Source organism: Bombina bombina, chromosome 6, assembly GCF_027579735.1.
Source record: "Bombina bombina isolate aBomBom1 chromosome 6, aBomBom1.pri, whole genome shotgun sequence".
In the NCBI taxonomy this organism is placed as follows: Eukaryota; Metazoa; Chordata; class Amphibia; order Anura; family Bombinatoridae; genus Bombina; species Bombina bombina.
In genome coordinates, this window is record NC_069504.1 from 62,008,317 (window position 1) to 62,032,393 (window position 24,077).

The 24,077-nt window shown below is 40.1% G+C and overlaps 1 protein-coding gene across 2 annotated transcripts in view; it reads left to right on the forward strand.

Annotated features, from left to right (window-relative positions):
* The window catches only part of TAF3 (TATA-box binding protein associated factor 3), a 398,541-nt gene extending 376,762 nt beyond the window's left edge, over positions 1–21,779 (forward strand). For both annotated transcript variants that reach the window (XM_053716436.1, XM_053716437.1), the window contains exons 6-7: positions 13,319–13,425; positions 20,859–21,779. In XM_053716436.1, coding sequence (XP_053572411.1) covers positions 13,319–13,425; positions 20,859–20,973 — 222 coding nt within the window. In that variant the 3' untranslated portion in view covers positions 20,974–21,779. The remainder of the gene's footprint in view (positions 1–13,318; positions 13,426–20,858) is intronic.
* The last annotated feature ends 2,298 nt before the right edge of the window (positions 21,780–24,077 follow it).

The following is a 24,077-nucleotide window of genomic DNA, read 5'->3' on the forward strand; positions in this document are numbered from 1 at the left end:
GAGGTAAGGGCCACGCCAAAGGCCAAACAGTCTAATTTTCGTGCCTTTCGTAACTTCAAGGCAGGAGCAGCATCGACTTCCTCCGCTCCAAAACAGGAAGGAACTACTGCTCGTTACAGACAAGGTTTGAAAGGCAACCAGTCATGGAACAAGGGCAAGCAGGCCAGAAAGCCTACTCCCGCCCCTAAGACAGCATGAAGTCAGGGCCCCCTATCCAGAGACGGATTTAGTGGGGGGCAGACTTTCTCTCTTTGCCCAGGCTTGGGCAAGAGATGTGCAGGATCCCTGGACGTTAAAGATTATATCTCAGGGATACCTTCTGGATTTCAAAACCTCTCCTCCACAAGGGAGGTTCCATCTTTCGAGGTTGTCGACAAACCTAGTAAAGAGAGAGGCATTTCTACAATGTGTACAAGACCTCTTAATCATGGGGGTGATCCACTCAGTTCCGCGATCGGAACAGGGACAAGGATTTTACTCAAATCTATTTGTGGTTCCCAAAAAAGAGGGAACCTTCAGACCAATCTTGGACTTAAAGATCTTAAACAAATTCCTAAGGGTACCACAAAGATCATTATCGGTACCTGAGGTTTGCCTTTCTAGACAGGCATTACCAGTTTTTGGCTCTTCCCTTCGGGTTAGCCACGGCCCCGAGAATTTTTACGAAGGTTCTGGACTCACTTCTGGCGGTACTAAGACCACGAGGCATAGCGGTGGCTCCGTACCTAGACGACATTCTGATACAAGCGTCAAGTTTTCAGAATGCAAAGTCTCATACAGAGATAGTTCTAGCATTTCTGAGGTCGCATGGGTGGAAAGTGAACGTGGAAAAGAGTTCTCTGTTACCACTCACAAGGGTTCCTTTTCTAGGGACTCTTATAGATTCTGTAGAGATGAAGATTTACCTGACGGAGTCCAGGTTATCAAAGATTCTCAATGCTTGCTGTGTCCTTCATTCCGTTCCAAGCCCATCAGTAGCTCAGTGCATGGAGGTAATCGGCTTAATGGTCGCGGCAATGGACATAGTGCCATTTGCGCGCCTGCATCTCAGACCGCTGCAACTATGCATGCTCAGTCAATGGAACGGGGATTACTCAGATCTCTCCCCTTTGCTATATCTGGACCAGGAGACCAGAGATTCGCTTCTCTGGTGGTTGTCACCGGTTCATCTGTCCAAAGGAATGACCTTTCGCAGGCCAGATTGGACGATTGTAACAACGGATGCCAGCCTTCTAGGCTGGGGAGCAGTCTGGAATTCCCTGAAGGCTCAGGGATCGTGGACTCAGGAGGAGAAACTCCTCCCAATAAACATTCTAGAATTAAGAGCAATATTCAATGCTCTTCTAGCTTGGCCTCAGTTAGCAAAGCTGAGGTTCATCAGATTTCAGTCGGACAATATCACGACTGTGGCTTACATCAATCATCAAGGGGGAACCAGGCGTTCCCTAGCGATGTTGGAAGTCTCGAAGATAATTCGCTGGGCAGAGTCTCACTCTTGCCACCTGTCAGCGATTTACATCTCAGGCGTAGAGAACTGGGAGGCGGATTTCCTAAGTCGCCAGACTTTTCATCCGGGAGAGTGGGAACTTCACCCGGAGGTATTTGCTCAACTGATTCGTCGTTGGGGCAAACCAGATCTGGATCTCATGGCATCTCACCAGAACGCGAAGCTTCCTTGTTACGGATCCAGTTCCAGGGACCCGGGAGCGGTGCTGGTAGATGCATTAGCAGCCCCTTGGGTTTTCAACATAGCTTATGTGTTTCCACCATTTCCGTTGCTACCTCGGCTGATTGCCAGGATCAAACAGGAGAGGGCATCGGTAATTCTGATAGCGCCTGCGTGGCCACGCAGGACCTGGTATGCAGACCTAGTGGACATGTCGTCCTGTCCACCATGGTCTCTTCCTCTGAGGCAGGACCTTCTAATTCAGGGTCCTTTCAACCATCCAAACCTAATTTCTCTGAGGCTGACTGCCTGGAAATTGAACGCTTGATTCTATCAAAGCGTGGGTTTTCGGATTCGGTTATTGATACATTAATACAGGCTCGGAAACCTGTAACAAGAAAAATTTACCATAAGATATGGCGTAAATATTTATATTGGTGCGAATCCAAGAGTTACTCATGGAGTAAGGTTAGGATTCCTAGGATATTAGCTTTTCTACAAGAGGGTTTAGAAAAGGGTTTATCCGCTAGTTCGCTAAAGGGACAGATTTCAGCTCTGTCTATTCTTTTACACAAACGTCTGGCAGAGCATCCAGACGTCCAGGCCTTTTGTCAGGCTTTGGCTAGAATTAAGCCTGTGTTTAAAGCTGTTGCTCCTCCGTGGAGCTTAAACTTGGTTCTTAAAGTTCTTCAGGGTGTTCAGTTTGAACCCCTTCATTCCATTGATATTAAGCTTTTTTTCTTGGAAAGTTTTGTTTTTGATGGCTATTTCCTCGGCTCGAAGAGTCTCTGAGTTATCTGCCTTACATTGTGATTCTCCTTATCTGATCTTTCATTCAGACAAGGTAGTTCTGCGTACTAAACCTGGGTTTTTACCTAAGGTTGTTTCTAACAGGAATATCAATCAAGAGATTGTTGTTCCATCATTATGTCCTAATCCTTCTTCAAAGAAGGAACGTCTTTTGCATAATCTAGACGTGGTCCGTGCTCTGAAGTTCTACTTACAGGCTACTAAAGATTTTAGACAAACTTCTTCTCTGTTTGTCGTTTACTCTGGACAGAGGAGAGGTCAAAAGGCTTCGGCTACCTCTCTCTCTTTTTGGCTTCGTAGCATGATACGTTTAGCCTATGAGACTGCTGGACAGCAGCCTCCTGAAAGAATTACAGCTCATTCCACCAGAGCTGTGGCTTCCACCTGGGCCTTTAAGAATGAGGCCTCTGTTGAACAGATTTGCAAGGCTGCAACTTGGTCTTCACTTCATACTTTTTCCAAATTTTACAAATTTGACACTTTTGCTTCTTCGGAGGCTGGTTTTGGGAGAAAGGTTCTACAGGCAGTGGTTCCTTCTGTTTAATGTTCCTGCCTTGTCCCTCCCATCATCCGTGTACTTAGCTTTGGTATTGGTATCCCATAAGTAATGGATGACCCGTGGACTGAACACACTTAACAAGAGAAAACATAATTTATGCTTACCTGATAAATTTATTTCTCTTGTAGTGTGTTCAGTCCACGGCCCGCCCTGTCTTTTTAAGGCAGGTTCTAAATTTTAAAATTATAACTCCAGTCACCACTGCACCTTATAGTTTCTCCTTTCTCGTCTTGTTTCGGTCGAATGACTGGATATGACATGTGAGGGGAGGAGCTATATAGCAGCTCTGCTTGGGTGATCCTCTTGCAACTTCCTGTTGGGAAGGAGAATATATCCCATAAGTAATGGATGACCCGTGGACTGAACACACTACAAGAGAAATAAATTTATCAGGTAAGCATAAATTATGTTTTTTTACTAACATTATGACCATAGTAAGCCTTGTTGTCTGCAGACTAAAGCCCGGATTGGCTCTTCCAAATTAGGCAAATGTTGGGTGGCGTTTAACTAGTGAAAAATAATTATAGTAAAAATTTTTTTTTTTTTTTTTTTTTTTTAAACCATTTTGACTTGGCTGATATGTTATTCTACAACAAAACAACAGAAACGTCTTGTCATTGCAAGGTGTCCCTTTTAAACATGGCATTGTTATGTGGATTAAAGGAAGGATCCACTAAAGTATGCGTTCCAGCCCTCTTTGCCCAGACTAGTGAGGCGTAACAATTTAAATAAAATTAACTTTTATTAAATCATTTAAAAATGGGATAGTAAATAAAAACAATTATGGCAACCAGTATAATATATGCGGTCACATGAACAATAATGTTTGTGCCTTTAAATTTCACATCTAGTTGGGCCACATAGTAAAAAAAAATGGGGGAGCTCATTAATAGTAAGGGGCCAACATCCTAATCAATAATGTGCTTTGGGAATAGATGATATTGAGTTGTCAATAAACTTACTACATTATCTTAGTATTTAGAGATAGTAGTATGGTATGCTGATATAAATAGATAGTGTAGATATAACTACCTCAGTATAATTAACAGGTCATATATAGTAGTGGTATAAAGTGTACTGTATATGTACACGATCAAATTGAGTGTGCATATATCATCTACTATAATGACATTTTACTCAAGACTCATGTAGCAGTATATGTTAGTAAGGATAGTTAGTGCTTGAACACATGTAATACTAGTTCCTGATAGAATGATCTATACCTCACAGTAATACTGGTGGGGTTTAGATAATCACATATAAAGGTTGCAATGTAGATTCAGTTGATAGGTGTTTTAAAAAAAACACAAGAAATCTTCCTCTGACTCTAAAACCGCATGAAGTTGCATCCTCTTTTCCAGACTTGGCTCTGGTAAGGGGCAGACTAAGCTTTTTATTAAGAAGTTTGGAAACAGTCAGTTCAGGAACCCTGGGTCATAGACAGAATAGGCTTCAGGTCCAGACTTCCAAAGGGACGGTTTATTCTGTCACAGATTTCCAAAAACCCAGAAAAGAGAAACTCTTTTCTACTCTGTGTACAAAGCCTAAGGAACATGGGGTGATTACTCCAGTTCCCTTAAAAGATCAAGGGGAGGGGGTTTTGCTCAAACCTCTTCATTGTCCCAAAAAAGGAGGGCATGTTTGGACCAATATTGGATCTAAAGATATAAAACAATTTCCTAAAAGTTCTATCTTTCATGATGGAAACTATCAGATCAATTCTACCCTTAGTACTTTAAGGCAGTTCATGTCTACTATAGATCTGAAGAATTGCATATCTTCACATCCCGATTTGTTCAGATCACCATTAGTACCTAAGTTTTGTATTTCTGATCCTGCATTTCCAATTCAGGTTAGCTACGAATCGCAGAATTTTTACAAAGGTTTTAGGAGTTCTTTTTTCTTTTATTTGTCTCCAAGGAATAGCAATATTTCCATTCCTGGACCATATCTTGGTTCAAGCACCATCTTTCCTTTAGTTTTTCTCACACAGAGAAGTTACTTTGGTTTCTTCACAGACATGGTTGGATCATCAGCACCCCAAAGAGTTATTTTACACCTCAGACAAGGGTGTGTTTCTTGGGGGTGATCATAGACTGTATCACATTGAAGGTGTTTCTGAAGGAACAGCGCAATTCGAAACGTCAATCAGCTTGCAGGGTTCTTCAGGGGACTCTTACCATCAGTGGCACAGTGTATGGAAGTAGTGGGCCTCATGGTAGCAGCTTCAGACTCCATTCCATTTGCAAAGTTACACCTGAGACTCTTACTGTTGTGCATGCTCCGTAAATGGAATGGGGATCATTTAGATCTTTCTTGAATCAGATTGTATCAATTCACCAGACAATATTCAAGCTGGTGGTTGGATTTCAAATAGGCATGGGTTTCCATCATCCAATGTGGGACATTATTGCCACAGATGCAGTTTGGGGACATCTGAGGGCCCAGTCGGTCTGGTCTCCTCCAGAGACTGCATTGCCATCATTGTTATGGAACTCAGAGCAATTTTCAATGTGCTTCAAGCTTGGCCTCTTCTACGCTCTATTCCATGTATCCGTTTCCAATCAGACAATATTACAATGGTGGCATATATCAATCATAAGGGAGGATCAAGGAGTTCATTAGCTATGCTGGAAGTATCTCGTATTCTGTCTTGGGTGTAAACTTATCATTGCATAATTTCAGCCATTCACGTCCCGGGAATGAACAACTGGGAAACGGATTACTTGAGTCATCAGATTCTTCATTCAGGAGAATTGTCTCTCAATCAGGAGGTTTTCAACTGTGTGTTGAGCAGGTGGGAGACACCAGAGATAGATGATCTGACTTCTCACCTAAATTGCAAATTACCACTGTACGGCTCGAGGCCGAGTCGATGCTCAAGCCGAGTTGATAGACAAGCTAACTGCTTCTTGGAGGTTCAATCTAGTATATCTTCTTCCATGAGTTGTGCCTTGTTTCAAGCAGGAGCTTGTTGCGGCTATTCTCATATCTCTGGCATGGCCTCGCAGAACTTGGTACGCAGAATTGGTGAGGATGTCCAACGTTACTCCTTGGCGATTACCTCTAAGATCGGATTTTCTATCTCAAGGGCTTTTCTATTATCAGAATCTTCAGTCTCACAATTTAACTGCTTGGAGAGTGAACGATTAATTCTTTCTCAGAGAGGTTTTTCTAACTCTGTGATTGGAAACTTTGATTCAGGCTCATAAGCTTGTGACTAGGAAAAGTTATGATAAAAAGTTATGGAAAGCTTATTTCTATTGGTGTTCTAAGTGAGGGTACTCGTGGCAATCGGTGCGAATTCCATGAATTCTTAATTTTTTACAAGACGGTCTAGATAAGGGACTTGCAACCAGTTCCTTAAAAAGCCAAATTTCTACTGTCTGTTTTGTTTCATAGGATGTTGGCTCGTTTACCTGGCATTCAATCTTTTGTATAGACTCTACACAGAATTAGACCAGCGTTCAAGTTTTATTTTCCTCCATAGAGTTTGAATTTGGTGTTTTTAAAGGTTTTGCAGCATCCACCTTTTTAACCGATGTATAAACTGGATATGAAACTTCTTTTGTGTGAGGTTCTTTTTTTTTTTTTGGTGGATATTTCTTCTGCACGCAGGTCTTCCGAATTGTCAGCACTTTCTTAAGAAATTCCTTATTTGGCCTTTCATCAGGACAAGGCTAATACTAAATCCTAAATTTCCTCAGGAAAGGCTATTACATAATTTGGATGTAGTAAGGGCGTTAAAATTCTATCTTCAGGCTATGAAAGAGATTCAAAAGTGTCCACAGCATAAGCTTCCAAATCTTTTCTTTATTTAAGGAAGGATTCAAAGGTACAAAAATAGCAGTAACGTTTCAGGTTATACACCCTTAGTAACCTGAAACGTTACTGCTATTTTTGTACCTTTGAATCCTTCCATAAATAAAGAGAAGATTTGGAAGCTTATGCTGTGGACACCTTTGTTTATTGGATTTACTTTGGAGCTAGCAGTGAGCTCCTGTCTGCGTTTGCATTGCATTGCTTGAAGATATTGCTGGATTCGTCAGTCTTCTAGTCTTTTTATGTTATTTTCTGCTATTTTCTGCTAAGTGTAAAGGTCAAAGGTCAACAGCTGTGTCTTTATCCTTTTTGTGTGATGAGCATAATTCACAGAACTTACTTGGAAGCTGACCAAGATCCTCCGGGCAGAATTACTGCTCATTCAGCTTGTTCCGATGCTACTTCTTGGGCAAGGCTGTGACTTGATCTTCTCTTCACACTTTTACTAAGTTCTATCATTTTAATATTTTTTCATCAGCGGAAACTGCTTTTGGAAGGAAAGTTGTGAGGGCAGCGGTGCCTATTGTTTAGGTGCCTGCTTTACCTCTTTTTTTTTTTTTTACCACCCATTAACCCTTTGAGTGCTAAGCACTTTCCCATCTGGGTGCTAAGGTGATTGAAGGTTTTTTTTAATTTTTATTTTTTGAAATTTTTATTTTTTAACTTTTATATTTTATTTTTCAGATCCCCAAGACTTACACCATTGTAAAGGTTAGGAGATTACCCTTCTAATGGTGGGTCTTGGGGGTCTGTAGCTGCTTAGATGCCTGAGATACAGGCGTCTAAGCAGCATGCCCCCTTTCTCTATACTTTGCATTGTCAATTGTTAATAAAGTTGCGCGGTGAAGTCACCGTGCAAAACGTGAAGCCCCGGCGATGCCTGTCACTATGCAGGCTCGATCGCCGGGGTAGGAGCGGGTGGGAGCCCACAGATCTCCCACAATGTGGGAGAGTACTACCAACGGCTCTGAGCCGTCGTTAGCACCAGAGTGGGAAAAACTGCGACATCTCAGAGCCGTCGTTAGCACTCAAGGGGTTAAAGGGACACTGAACACAATTTTTTTCTTTTGTAATTCAGAAAGAGCATGCAATTTTAAGCAATTTCTAATTTACACCTATTATCAATTTATCTTCGTTCTCTTGCTATCATTATTTGAAAAAGAAGGCATCTAAGCTTTTTTTTTTTGTTTCATACTCTGGACAGCACTTTTTTTATTGGTGGATGAATTTATCCACCAATCAGCAAGGACAACCCAGGTTGTTCACCAAAAATGGGCCGGCATCTAAACTTACATTCTTGCATTTCAAATAAAGATACCAAGAGAATGAAGAAAATTTGATAATAGGAGTAAATTAGAAAGTTGCTTAAAATTTCATGCTTAATCTGAATCACGAAAGAAATGTTTTGGGTACAGTGTCCCTTTAAATTTGTGGACTTTTTTTTTAAAAAAAAAAGGTTCATTGCAAAGCTTTTCTTTGATATTTACTGTATATTGCCTGTTTCTGTATCACTTAAAGATGAAACATTGTCTGGGACACTGTGTTATTGTTCCCAGGATGTAGTGAATGATGTAAAACTGCATTACTGAGACAAATAAAATAATTTTCAACATAAATTTGTGGACTTTAAGCTCTGGTAGGATGTTTTTGCCTCCTTGTGGCCAAGTGATGTAATCACAAGTGTAAGGATCGTAGACTCTCACTACCAAGAAAGAAATTAAAGGGCCACTAAACCCAAAATCTTTCTTTTATGATTCAGATAGAGAATATAAATTTAAACAACAATACTATTTACTTCTTTTATTTATTTTGCTTCATTTTTTAAATATCCTTATTTGAAGAAAAAGCAATGCACATGGTGAGCCAATCACATGATGCTTCTATGTGCAGCAATCAATCAGCAGCTAGTGAGCATATCTAGATATGCTTTTCATCAAAGTATATCAAGAGAATAAAACAAATTAGATAATATAAGTAAATTAGAGACATGTTTAACATTGCATTCTCTTTCTAAATCATAAAAGAAAATATGTGGGTGGCATGTTCTTTTAAATGATCATTTAAGAGTAAATTTAACAGCAAGAAGGCAGCAGCACACATTTTTTTTTTTTATTTTAAAGGGGTCAGGATTGGCCTTTTCGTATTCCAATAGACTCAGTGTATCTCCTGCATTCCTTTGTCCGTTTTATTTTCCGAATTAGGATGCCTATAGCTAATGCTTAGAGCGTATTTATGCTGGACGTTTGTGTAGAAAGTAAAGCCAGCTTTACAGAAGGAAAAATACAAAGTGGAATGAATATACTGTAACTTACATTTTGTCATAAATACTACAGGAACCATCTAAAAGAGCTACTGTTTAAAAAAAAAAAAAATTTACTTCGGTGCCTTTAAGTTTTTAAGATGTAATGAAATGATTGGGGTGAAATCAATCCCTTAAAATTGATAATATTCTAATACTATTATCCTGGATCTTGTCTTGAGGTCAAGTTAGTTCAGTAACAAAGGCTAATTGAAATCTTTCAGTCTGTTTTCGTCAAAGTGCTTCAATAGTTCATGAACTTTTTGCGACTGAATGTGATTGCTGAACTGTACAGCTTGAAAATGACGGCTGTCCCAGTTTAGTTTCACTTGTCCTTTAATTCAATGTGACGGAGATGTCATAAAGTAAATGGAAAGTTACTCAGTAACTGCTTTTTATATCCCTGATCTTATCAGAGAATTGAATAGAGACTTTGGCTAATAAGTAAAAATGCTAAGTAAGGTGCAGTCTCTCTCACATATTTCAAAATACATATGGCCGGGGTCTGTGATGTGCCCCAGCGCTGATATATAACACTGCCGATGAAAAGCATCAGTCTGCACTTAAAGAACAGACCTTTCTTCGTGCTAGTCCTGACGTTGCCTCATGTGGCCAGCTCTGCTATACCTACACATCTCTACAGGCGTACGGTACAGCCATAGGAATTAGCGTGACATATTGCAGATTTGTTAATGCATTTAATATTTAGTTTGTTTCATTACTCTCAAAGGAAGGAACAGTCTAATGGCTAAGCCGTATTCAGTGCTGTAGTGCCTATGCCTTAAAGGGACATGAAACACAATTTTTTTCTTTCATGATTCAAATAGAGCATGCAGTTTTACACAATTTTCTACTTTACTTATTTCAAATTTTTCTTTGTTCACTTTGTATCTTTTTTTTAAATCAGGGAGGCAATCTCAAGAGCGTGCACGTGTCTGGACCACTATATGGCAGCAGATTGGCACGAATGTTATTTATTTGCCAGAGCACTAGATGGCAGCATTATTTTCTGTCATATAGTGCTCCAGACTCCTACTTAGATATCTCTTAAACAAAGAATACCATGGGAACAAAGCAAATTTGATCATTGAAGTAAACTGGGGGAAAAACTTAAATTGTATGCTCTGTCTGAATCATGAAATAATTTTTGGGTTCCATATTTCTTTAAAAGGTGTTGGTCATTCCTGTTGCACACCAGGGAGAGCCACCATATATATAAATTAGCTCCTGCACATATTCTGTCAATGTGTAGCATGTAGGGTGATATCATTTAATCACACACTTATGGTATAAAGCAGCGGTCGCCAACCAGTGGTCCATGAGAAGATGTTGGTGGTCCTTGAGACCATCAAGCAGGAATTAATCTCCTCTGATGGTGTCACCCCGGTCGTGCCACAACTCCCTACAGTGCCTGGCTGGACATCAGTGAAAACCGACGGAGAAGTTAAATTGCAATCTCCCTGCGCACGTTGCGTAGTACTGCGCAACTTGCGTAGCTAGATTGTATTTTAACTCCTCCCGCCCAGCGTGCTGCTCAGTGAAAGATGCTTCCATTCTAAGCCAGCAGAGGTTGGTATAGTCTTGGCTTGAAATAGTGGAATTAAAGTATATAAAAATCATTAAAAAAAAATTCTCTCTTATATTTCATTTATTTTCTTCCCTTTACCTGTCTCTTTGTAGTAGTTTTACTATTTCCTTCAGATGGACTTACATCACTGTTTGTCTTCCTCCCCTCCATCTTCTTCTTTTTTTATTTTTTATTAAATATGAATTATTTTTCATTCTAATAATTTTCCCGTGCACAAAGCCATTCTACCAGAATTCCAGTAATTGCCATCCAGCAGATCAGCCATATCCACCAGTATTATAGTAATTGCCAGTAACATCAGTCGTGGTTAGCTCACATACATATTGAGAGCTTTCTGATATAAACTTAATTTATGACTCTGTCTGTCCATGATCATAAGTTGTTTTGAATAATTCCTAACTGGGTAACTTGGAAGTCTTATGGTCATTTAATCATAATTTTTCCCCCCACTCTCTGCCTCTCTGTTTCCGGTTCAAAAGTTGGCACTCGCCCTTCATCTGTCATTTGGAAGTATTCGCTCAGTTCTCATTCATTTAGTTAATTCTAAAAAATCATTCTTAAAAATATGTAAATATATATATACATTATGTAAACTAAGCTATGGTTATACTAGTTATGTACAGTATGTGTGTGTATATAAAAAAAAACATGTTAGTGGTCCACGAGATTCAAAATTGTGAGTTTAGTGGTCCCTGAGGTCCGAAAGGTTGGCGACCCCTGGAATAAAGGGCATGGACCTTGGGTTAGCCACTTCCAAATGCCACTGAAGAAAGAAAGAGAAAAGTTTAAAAAGGGATCTTTATTACTCCATATCAGCGTCCAGGAAACAAACATCATTTCGGGCCTACAATCAGTCCTTAATCATGTGTGATCCATTTTAAAACCATTTTTGAGGCTGGAACTAGCTTCTTTCTTTCTTCTTTGGTAGGGTGGTCAGAAGTCTGTATGCCACAGAATACACTCCAGCTCTTATTACGGCAACCGAAATGACTAAATAGACTGTATACGGAGCATCTGAGACTTAAAGGGCCAGTAAACACATTGAGATTTTTATATAAAATGTTATGCTTAATGAGGAAACTTTGCAATATATTTGTATTTTTTATTTTGCCCACTTTCATATAATTTAGCTTGGAATTCACCCTACTGACCAAGGCTATCCCTTGTCTATATATGTCCCTAATTTGCTTTATCAGGAAACAACTGGGAAGCAATGTACTTTATGCTAACTTTATGACAATGACTAGTCTTGTTGTCTGTTGACCATATTGGCTCTTCCAAATAAAGCAAATGGTGGGGGATAATTAGTTTTACAAACATTAAGACTCGGCTGATACGTTATTCTATACCAGCACAACAGAAATGCTTTGTAATTACTCTGTACTTATTATCCCTACAAAGGGACTTTTAAATGTAAATATAAAATGCTCTGGTTGACTAAAAACATTTCCTGGGCAGGACATGAAAGGCAGCTACATGCATATGCCGATCCCAATTGATTCGCCAGCCATGTGCTGTTCAATAGCTACAGTGTGTTGCAGGTTCAAGCCCAGACTTAAGCTATTAGCCAGGCATACTAATGCACAGATAACAGGCCCGAAGAAATGAGAGCATTTTATTTCTTAATGTCCCTGTATATAGGACATCCTCTAATTGTATCCATTATACAGGACATTAAAGGGACATGAAACAAAAAGAAATTATTTTGTGATTCAGATAGTGCATGCGATTTTAAACAACTTTCTAATTTACTTCTATTATTAAATGTTCTTCATTCTCTTGGTATCTTTTGTTGAACAGCAGGGGCTTGGGTGCCTGCTCATTTCTGCAGCTGTATATGGAAGCATTTTTTGTAAGAATGTTATCCAATTTTCAGAGCACTAGAGGGCAGCACTATTTCCTGCCATGTAGTGCTACAGATGACTACCTAGGTATCTCTTTAACACAGAATATCATGAGAACAAAGTAGATTTGATCATAGAAGTAAGTTGGAACCTTTTTTTCTAAAATGGTTTGCTCTTTCTGAATCACAAAAGAACATTTTTGGTTTTCATATCCCCTTTAAGGAAATGTGTGTGTGCATTGAGCAGGAAAAAGGCAGTTTGAGAGTACATGTTTGTGGGGTGAGAGATAATATTGCATATTTCAGAAGATGCTACCTGACTTTGATTTTTTCCGAATGTGTGTACTTGCTATTTCCGTCCCACAATTCTAGCTTTGCCTAGTAATAAATGATACTTTCCCCAGTTCAGTGTGTGACCTGTACTGATCAGCCACAAGCACCAATGTGTATTTGCATTGCACACTGTTCCCTAGTCACCTGCCTGATAACAAATCCTACACTGCATGAGACCACCTGCCTGATAACAAATCCTACACTGCATGAGATCACTTATAATGTGATCTCCCCTTTACTTGCCTTCTGCAATGGACTCTTACCTTTTAGTTCTAAAGTGCACGCAATGTATGGGCAGTTTGTGACAAGAATGTTTGTTTAGGAATTTATCATTTGGTGGAATGTTAAAATATGGAGGTTTTAAAAAAATATATATATTTTCTTGTTGCTTACTGCAGATCCGAGATGAGTGGGGCAACCAGATTTGGATTTGTCCAGGCTGTAATAAAGCTGATGACGGCAGCCCCATGATTGGCTGTGATGGGTGTGATGATTGGTACCATTGGTAAGTGCTTTTATTGCCATTACTGTTGTTAAACACTGCATATATGGTTAAAATATTTACCTAGCACAAAGGAAACCTTAAATGAAAAAAAAAAGATGCAGAGTAGCTATAAAAAGACCACAAAATATCACCTGAACATCTCTGTGTAAAAAAAGGAAGTTATTTCTCCAACATAGGTGTGTCCGGTCCACGGCGTCATCCTTACTTGTGGGATATTCTCCTCCCCAACAGGAAATGGCAAAGAGCCCAGCAAAGCTGGTCACATGATCCCTCCTAGGCTCCGCCTACCCCAGTCATTCTCTTTGCCGTTGTACAGGCAACATCTCCACGGAGATGGCTTAGAGTTTTTTAGTGTTTAACTGTAGTTTTTATTATTCAATCAAGAGTTTGTTATTTTGAAATAGTGCTGGTATGTACTATTTACTCAGAAACAGAAAAGAGATGAAGATTTCTGTTTGTATGAGGAAAATGATTTTAGCAACCATCACTAAAATCCATGGCTGTTCCACACAGGACTGTTGAGAGCAATTAACTTCAGTTGGGGGAACAGTGTGCAGTCTCTTGCTGCTTGAGGTATGACACATTCTAACAAGACGATGTAATGCTGGAAGCTGTCATTTTCCCTATGGGATCCGGTAAGCCATGTTTATTACGATCGTAAATAAGGGCTTCACAAGGGCTTATTAAAACTGTAGACTTTTTTTGGGCTAAATCGATTCATTATTAACACATATTTAGCCTTGAGGAATCATTTTATCTGGGTATTTTGATATAATAATATCGGCAGGCACTGGTTTAGACACCTTATTCTTTAGGGGCTTTCCCAAAGCATAAGCAGAGCCTCATTTTCGCGCCGGTGTTGCGCACTTGTTTTTGAGAGGCATGGCATGCAGTCGCATGTGAGAGGAGCTCTGATACTTAGAAAAGACTTTCTGAAGGCGTCATTTGGTATCGTATTCCCCTTTGGGCTTGGTTGGGTCTCAGCAAAGCAGATACCAGGGACTGTAAAGGGGTTAAAGTTTAAAACGGCTCCGGTTCCGTTATTTTAAGGGTTAAAGCTTCCAAATTTGGTGTGCAATACTTTTAAGGCTTTAAGACACTGTGGTGAAAATTTGGTGAATTTTGAACAATTCCTTCATGTTTTTTCGCAATTGCAGTAATAAAGTGTGTTCAGTTTAAAATTTAAAGTGACAGTAACGGTTTTATTTTAAAACGTTTTTTGTACTTTGTTATCAAGTTTATGCCTGTTTAACATGTCTGAACTACCAGATAGACTGTGTTCTGAATGTGGGGAAGCCAGAATTCCTATTCATTTAAATAAATGTGATTTATGTGATAATGACAATGATGCCCAAGATGATTCCTCAAGTGAGGGGAGTAAGCATGGTACTGCATCATTCCCTCCTTCGTCTACACGAGTCTTGCCCACTCAGGAGGCCCCTAGTACATCTAGCGCGCCAATACTCCTTACTATGCAACAATTAACGGCTGTAATGGATAATTCTGTCAAAAACATTTTAGCCAAAATGAACACTTATCAGCGTAAGCGCGGCTGCTCTGTTTTAGATACTGAAGAGCATGACGACGCTGATAATAATATTTCTGAAGGGCCCCTAACCCAGTCTGATGGGGCCAGGGAGGTTTTGTCTGAGGGAGAAATTACTGATTCAGGGAACATTTCTCAACAGGCTGAACCTGATGTGATTGCATTTAAATTTAAGTTGGAACATCTCCGCATTCTGCTTAAGGAGGTATTATCCACTCTGGATGATTGTGACAAGTTGGTCATCCCAGAGAAACTTTGTAAAATGGACAAGTTCCTAGAGGTGCCGGGGCTCCCAGAAGCTTTTCCTATACCCAAGCGGGTGGCGGACATTGTTAATAAAGAATGGGAAAGGCCCGGTATTCCTTTCGTCCCTCCCCCCATATTTAAAAAATTGTTTCCTATGGTCGACCCCAGAAAGGACTTATGGCAGACAGTCCCCAAGGTCGAGGGAGCGGTTTCCACTTTAAACAAACGCACCACTATACCCATAGAGGATAGTTGTGCTTTCAAAGATCCTATGGATAAAAAATTAGAGGTTTGCTTAAAAAAATGTTTGTTCAGCAAGGTTACCTTCTACAACCAATTTCATGCATTGTCCCTGTCGCTACAGCCGCATGTTTCTGGTTCGATGATCTGATAAGAGCGGTCGATAGTGATTCTCCTCCTTTGGAGGAGATTATGGACAGAATCAATGCTCTCAAATTGGCTAATTCTTTCACCCTAGACGCCACTTTGCAATTGGCTAGGTTAGCGGCTAAGAATTCTGGGTTTGCTATTGTGGCGCGCAGAGCGCTTTGGTTGAAATCTTGGTCGGCTGATGCGTCTTCCAAGAACAAGCTACTTAACATTCCTTTCAAGGGGAAAACGCTGTTTGGCCCTGACTTGAAAGAGATTATCTCTGATATCACTGGGGGTAAGGGCCACGCCCTTCCTCAGGATCGGCCTTTCAAGGCAAAAAATAAACCTAATTTTCGTCCCTTTCGTAGAAACGGACCAGCCCAAGGTGCTACGTCCTCTAAGCAAGAGGGTAATACTTCTCAAGCCAAGCCAGCTTGGAGACCAATGCAAGGCTGGAACAAGGGAAAGCAGGCCAAGAAACCTGCCACTGCTACCAAGACAGCATGAAATGTTGGCCCCCGATCCGGGACCGGATCTGGTGGGGGGCAGACTCTCTCTCTTCGCTCAGGCTTGGGCAAGAGATGTTCTGGATCCTTGGGCGCTAGAAATAGTCTCCCAGGGTTATCTTCTGGAATTCAAGGGACTTCCCCCAAGGGGGAGGTTCCACAGGTCTCAGTTGTCTTCAGACCACATAAAAAGACAGGCATTCTTACATTGTGTAGAAGACCTGTTAAAAATGGGAGTGATTCATCCTGTTCCATTAAGAGAACAAGGGATGGGGTTCTACTCCAATCTGTTCATAGTTCCCAAAAAAGAGGGAACGTTCAGACCAATCTTAGATCTCAAGATCTTAAACAAGTTTCTCAAGGTTCCATCGTTCAAGATGGAAACCATTCGAACTATTCTTCCTTCCATCCAGGAAGGTCAATTCATGACCACGGTGGATTTAAAGGATGCGTATCTACATATTCCTATCCACAAGGAACATCATCGGTTCCTAAGGTTCGCATTCCTGGACAAACATTACCAGTTCGTGGCGCTTCCTTTCGGATTAGCCACTGCTCCAAGGATTTTCACAAAGGTACTAGGGTCCCTTCTAGCTGTGCTAAGACCAAGGGGCATTGCTGTAGTACCTTACTTGGACGACATTCTGATTCAAGCGTCGTCCCTTCCTCAAGCAAAGGCTCACACGGACATTGTCCTGGCCTTTCTCAGATCTCACGGATGGAAAGTGAACGTGGAAAAGAGTTCTCTATCCCCGTCAACAAGGGTTCCCTTCTTGGGAACAATAATAGACTCCTTAGAAATGAGGATTTTTCTGACAGAGGCCAGAAAAACAAAGCTTCTAGACTCTTGTCGGATACTTCATTCCGTTCCTCTTCCTTCCATAGCTCAGTGCATGGAAGTGATCGGGTTGATGGTAGCGGCAATGGACATAGTTCCTTTTGCGCGCATTCATCTAAGACCATTACAACTGTGCATGCTCAGTCAGTGGAATGGGGACTATACAGACTTGTCTCCGAAGATACAAGTAAATCAGAGGACCAGAGACTCACTCCGTTGGTGGCTGTCCCTGGACAACCTGTCACAAGGGATGACATTCCGCAGACCAGAGTGGGTCATTGTCACGACCGACGCCAGTCTGATGGGCTGGGGCGCGGTCTGGGGATCCCTGAAAGCTCAGGGTCTTTGGTCTCGGGAAGAATCTCTTCTACCGATAAATATTCTGGAACTGAGAGCGATATTCAATGCTCTCAAGGCTTGGCCTCAGCTAGCGAGGGCCAAGTTCATACGGTTTCAATCAGACAACATGACAACTGTTGCGTACATCAACCATCAGGGGGGAACAAGGAGTTCCCTAGCGATGGAAGAAGTGACCAAAATCATTCTATGGGCGGAGTCTCACTCCTGCCACCTGTCTGCTATCCACATCCCAGGAGTGGAAAATTGGGAAGCGGATTTTCTGAGTCGTCAGACATTGCATCCGGGGGAGTGGGAACTCCATCCGGAAATCTTTGCCCAAGTCACTCAGCTGTGGGGCATTTCAGACATGGATCTGATGGCCTCTCGTCAGAACTTCAAAGTTCCTTGCTACGGGTCCAGATCCAGGGATCCCAAGGCGGCTCTAGTGGATGCACTAGTAGCACCTTGGACCTTCAAACTAGCTTATGTGTTCCCGCCGTTTCCTCTCATCCCCAGGCTGGTAGCCAGGATCAATCAGGAGAGGGCGTCGGTGATCTTGATAGCTCCTGCGTGGCCACGCAGGACTTGGTATGCAGATCTGGTGAATATGTCATCGGCTCCACCTTGGAAGCTACCTTTGAGACGAGACCTTCTTGTTCAGGGTCCGTTCGAACATCCGAATCTGGTTTCACTCCAGCTGACTGCTTGGAGATTGAACGCTTGATTTTATCGAAGCGAGGGTTCTCAGATTCTGTTATTGATACTCTTGTTCAGGCCAGAAAGCCTGTAACTAGAAAGATTTACCACAAAATTTGGAAAAAATATATCTGTTGGTGTGAATCTAAAGGATTCTCTTGGGACAAGGTTAAGATTCCTAGGATTCTATCCTTCCTTCAAGAAGGATTGGAAAAAGGATTATCTGCAAGTTCCCTGAAGGGACAGATTTCTGCCTTGTCGGTGTTACTTCACAAAAAACTGGCTGCTGTGCCAGATGTTCAAGCCTTTGTTCAGGCTCTGGTTAGAATTAAGCCTGTTTACAAACCTTTGACTCCTCCTTGGAGTCTCAATTTAGTTCTTTCAGTTCTTCAGGGGGTTCCGTTTGAACCCTTGCATTCCGTTGATATTAAGTTATTATCTTGGAAAGTTTTGTTTTTAGTTGCAATTTCTTCTGCTAGAAGAGTTTCAGAATTATCTGCTCTGCAGTGTTCTCCTCCTTATCTGGTGTTCCATGCAGATAAGGTGGTTTTACGTACTAAACCTGGTTTTCTTCCAAAAGTTGTTTCTAACAAAAACATTAACCAGGAGATTATCGTACCTTCTCTGTGTCCGAAACCAGTTTCAAAGAAGGAACGTTTGTTGCACAATTTGGATGTTGTTCGCGCTCTAAAATTCTATTTAGATGCTACAAAGGATTTTAGACAAACATCTTCCTTGTTTGTTGTTTATTCTGGTAAAAGGAGAGGTCAAAAAGCAACTTCTACCTCTCTCTCTTTTTGGATTAAAAGCATCATCAGATTGGCTTACGAGACTGCCGGACGGCAGCCTCCCGAAAGAATCACAGCTCATTCCACTAGGGCTGTGGCTTCCACATGGGCCTTCAAGAACGAGGCTTCTGTTGATCAGATATGTAGGGCAGCGACTTGGTCTTCACTGCACACTTTTACCAAATTTTACAAGTTTGATACTTTTGCTTCTTCTGAGGCTATTTTTGGGAGAAAGGTTTTGCAAGCCGTGGTGCCTTCCATTTAGGTGACCTGATTTGCTCCCTCCCTTCATCCGTGTCCTAAAGCTTTGGTATTGGTTCCCACAAGTAAGGATGACGCCGTGGACCGGACACACCTATGTTGGAGAAAACAGAATTTATGTTTACCTGATAAATTACTTTCTCCAACGGTGTGTCCGGTCCACGGCCCGCCCTGGTTTTTTTAATCAGGTCTGATAATTTATTTTCTTTAACTACAGTCACCACGGTACCATATGGTTTCTCCTATGCAAATATTCCTCCTTAACGTCGGTCGAATGACTGGGGTAGGCGGAGCCTAGGAGGGATCATGTGACCAGCTTTGCTGGGCTCTTTGCCATTTCCTGTTGGGGAGGAGAATATCCCACAAGTAAGGATGACGCCGTGGACCGGACACACCGTTGGAGAAAGTAATTTATCAGGTAAACATAAATTCTGTTTTTTCCTCAAAATTGCATACATATTCAATATTGTAGCCAATCAGGATGCTAGTCCCAGGACTTGCAAGCAAGTGTGTATCTAGCATGTGCAGGCACAATTCTGTTATTTTCCTATTCAGTTTAAGGCAGTTTACTATCAAATCACACAAGATTTCAGGGAAATCTCATGATCACCGCAACGCAAAGGATGACCTTAGCATGGCTGTTGCTGATTGGCTTTTTTTTCAACTTGCAGCTGAAGTGTAACTGTTCACAAATCACTTACTCTGGTGAGCATAAGGTTTAAGACATTTTCAGGTAAAATATCTTCCCTTTTTACAGAGGTGTTCAGGTGTTTAATTTTCATGTCGGCTTTTTACAGTTATGCTGCATAACTTTCAAATGAGTTAGCATATGAGTATTATGTCCCTTTAAAAGGACATTGTACTAAAAAGTGTTCTAGCATGTGTATGAAAGAACAACAATTATGCATAATGAGTTTATATTTTAAAAGGAAAACAGTTAATTGGACTTATATGAAGCTGCAAGAACACAATATTAATGGGATAGGCTCTCTTCTCCATAGACAATACTGCAATATTCATATTTTCAGTATAGCTGGTGGTTTTAACAGGCAAAAATAGCCATTTTGAATGACAAAATAAAGGTAAAGGAACATATTGTACACTCCAGCCAGTAAAATGGATATTTGGGAACATATTGAAGGGGACATTTTTTTACAGTGCAATGTCCCTTTAAAAAGAAAAAAAAGTTCAGAAGAGAATCACCCCTATTGATGGGATCAGACTAATATAATGCAGGATGTATCAGCCCCTGCTCAGCACAGGGTTGGAAAGGGTTAAATAGTATATTTGCAATATATATGTATTAAATCCTTCTGAACTTGCCTGCGTTGTCAAGGGGCATTAAAGTCAAACGTAAACTCAAATAGTGCATTTATTTTTAAATAATTTTCCAGTTTACTTATTATCAAATATATATTCTCTTGGTATCCTTTGTTGAAGAGTAAATTTAGGTAGGCTCATATGAGTAAGAATGCACTACTGGGAGCTAGCTGAACACATCTGGTGAGCCAATTGGTGTGGCCACAAATAACCAGCTAGGCTCCTGGCAATGTCATGCTGCTCCTGAGCCTACCTAGGTTTATTCTACTGTCCAACAAAGGATACCAAGAGGAACAAAGCAAACTCAATACAAGAAATAAATATTCTATATTTATGAAAGTTTAATATTGGCTTTACTGCCCCTTTAACAAATGTTTGTGTACCAACTAAAGGTTTTTAGTGGTTGGTTGTAAAAAAACAATTTGGGGGGGGGGGTATAGTAAAATAACAAGCCATTGCTTTTAACTTTCCTTTAAATTCGGTGTCTACAAAAAGTTTAAAGTGTTTTCATTCTTTTTCAGGCCTTGTGTTGGAATATCAGATGAACCTCCAGAAAATGAACAGTGGTTTTGTACCACGTGCTTCAGCAAGAAGAAAGATAAAAAGCACAAAAAGAGAAAACACAAAGCTCACTGAGACTTTGTTTTAGTCCTCTAGGAACTTTGTAGTCCGAAGGGTCAGTTCTGCTGTTGCTTCCAGAATAGATTTGTACCAAGGTGACCAACGTAGGTCTCAAACGATGGTCTTCCTGGCAGATCGTAGATTAGACTTCTCAAAGAAAATTCTGCTACAGGATCTTGTAAATCAACTGATTGCTGTTACTAAACAGCGCCTTGTGTAATGGTGCATTTTGTCTTCAAGCTGAATTTGCAAGACATTTGATAACTATAGTAAATGATTTTAGAGACTTTGGAGACATTTTTTGTCCATTTTGCATTGTTGTTTTTGCTCTATTGGATAATCATAAGAACCTGTTATAATCCTATACCAATATGTGTCAAGTGCATATTTTTGTTCTAAGAATATATAAATCATGACATTTTCCTTTTTGTGCTAATATAAATAAAACGACTTTGGCTCTGTGAAATATATATATTTTTTAAAAGAATATTTCTATTGTATCCAATTATTTCTTAGAAGCTTTCATTGATATCTGTAATATATTTTAGATTTATTTGGGTCTATTTTTTTTTACTTTCTGTACAAGACCAGTCTTTAAGTGCATGAACGTTATTATCATTTATATAGAAATGATAATAAATGAATTCCATGTATATTTCATCCCATAGTTCATGCACTGAATTGAGTTGCAACAGAAAAGTGTTTTTATGACATTTATACACAGTTTCTTTATTTTATATTGAAGCATAAAACAGCATTGCATCTGTGTTGTCTTGAACGTATGTTTTTTTTGTACATATTAAAAGTGTGTATGAAGTACAGCATTTGTCTAAGTATTTTGTTTTCAGCTCAATACAAGCACTATTCGTAAATAAACCTGTACATAACAATCATGGTTTAGTCGCATTAAATTGCTCATTTGTATACACATCACAATCTTGATGTAGGCTTACAGCTGGTTTATGGCATTTAAAGGGGTATTGAAGTTGTTTTTTGAATTTAAGATAATTTGAAAACATGTAATTAACCTTTTTCTTGGCTCACCCTTTTAGCACTAACTAATGCAAATTTCACCTTTTCATATGGACCATACAGAATCCCAATACCTTTTCAAGTTGATGTAAAAGGCCAAGTGAAATGTACCTTATATGTCAGTATCTCAACTATTCGTTACCCAGTCCACACAGTGCAGATCTTGATTACAGTCCCCAATGCATAGCCAGAGCCCTCTGATTCATCTGCTAGAAATACATGAATGTGCTTTACTCCCTTTTGTTAAAAATATATTTATAGTATTCTGCACATTCTTGGTTTGTACCTGTTATAGTCTCTGTCCTAAGCTGATCATGTGAAGTGATGTCTCATATTACTGATTGCACTATGGTGCTTGGCCAAGTGAATGTGGAATTCATCTTCTTAGCCACGTAATACAGCTTACAAGAGAAAATTATTTTTATTTTTAAAGACACGATGAGTCCACGGATCATCTTCATTACTTATGGGATATTCACCTCCTGGTCAGCAGGGGAAGGCAAAGAGCACCACAGCAGAGCTGTTAAATAAGCTCCTACCTTCCCTCCCACTCCAGTCGTTTGACCGAAGTTAGGAAGAGAAAGGAAAAGCCAAGGTGCAGAGGTGTCTGAAGTTTACAATAATTAACAACCTGTCTTAAAAGAACAGGGCAGGCCGTGGACTCATTGTGTCTAAAAATAAAGACATTTATCAGGTAAGCATACATTATCCTTCTTTCATGTAATTGGCAAGAGTCCATGAGCTAGTGACGTATGGGATATACAATCCTACCAGGAGGGGCAAAGTTTCCCAAACCTCAAAATGCCTATAAATACACCCCCCACCACTCCCACAATTCAGTTTTACAAACTTTGCCTCCTATGGAGGTAGTGAAGTAAGTTTGTGCTAGATTTCTACGTTGATATGCTCTTCTCAGCTCTTTTGAAGCCCGGTTCCTCTCAGAGTGCAGTGAATGACAGAGGGATGTGAAGGGAGTATTACCTATTGAATACAATGGTCATCCTAACAGGGATCTATTTCATAGGTTCTCTGTTATCTGTCATAGAGATTCATCTCCTACCTCCCTTTTCAGATCGACGATATACTCTTATATACCCTTAACTCTGCTGATTCTTGTTTCAGTACTGGTTTGGCTATCTACTTTATGTAGATGAGTGTCTTTTGGTAAGTATGTTTCTTTTATTTAAGACACTCTCAGCTATGGTTTGGCACTTTATATTTAATGTTCTAAATATATGTTTGTATTCAGGTTTATCAGTATATTTCCTTTTTGCAGACTGTCAGTTTCATATCTGGGAAATGCATATATATATATATATATATATATATATATATATATAAAAAAATCTAAAAATTTCTTACCTGAAGTTTTAAAATTGACTCTCTTTTCTAAATTGCGGGCTGTTAGGCTCACGGGAGCGCAAAAAATGCGTCCTTCTTGGAGCGAGACTTTTTTGGTGCAAGAATTACATTTGTTGACGTAATTTCGTCATTTCCGGCGTCTTAGTTGGCGCTGAGTTTTTTCACGTGGTTGCGTCATCTATGACGCTCGTGTTTGTTGCAGACGTTTTTGGCGCCAAAAAATATTTTGTCAGTTGTGGGCTTCATACTTGGCTCCAAATTTTTTGACATTATTTAAGACTTCATTTCTTTTTGCTTCTGGTTTCCAGAGGCTTATTTTGTTTGCATTTCTTTCCCATTCCTGAAACTGTCATATAAGGAAATTGATAATTTTTCTTTATATGTTATTTTTTCTCTTACATATATTGCAAGATGTCTCAAACTGACCCTGTCTCAGAATCTACTACTGTAATCCTGCTGCCTGATGTCGGTTCTACCAAAGCTATTTGCATTTGTTGTAAACTTGTGGTAGCTGTTCCTCCGGCTGTAGTTTCTGATAGTTGTCATGACAAACTTTTACGTGCAGACAATATTTCCATTAGTAGTAGTCCATTACCTGTTGCTGGTCCTTCAACATCTAATGCTCAGGATATTCCTGTTAATGTGAGAGAATTTGTTTCTAATTCCATTCAGAAGGCTTTGTCTGTCATACCGCCTTCTAATAAACGTAAAAGGTCTTTTAAAAC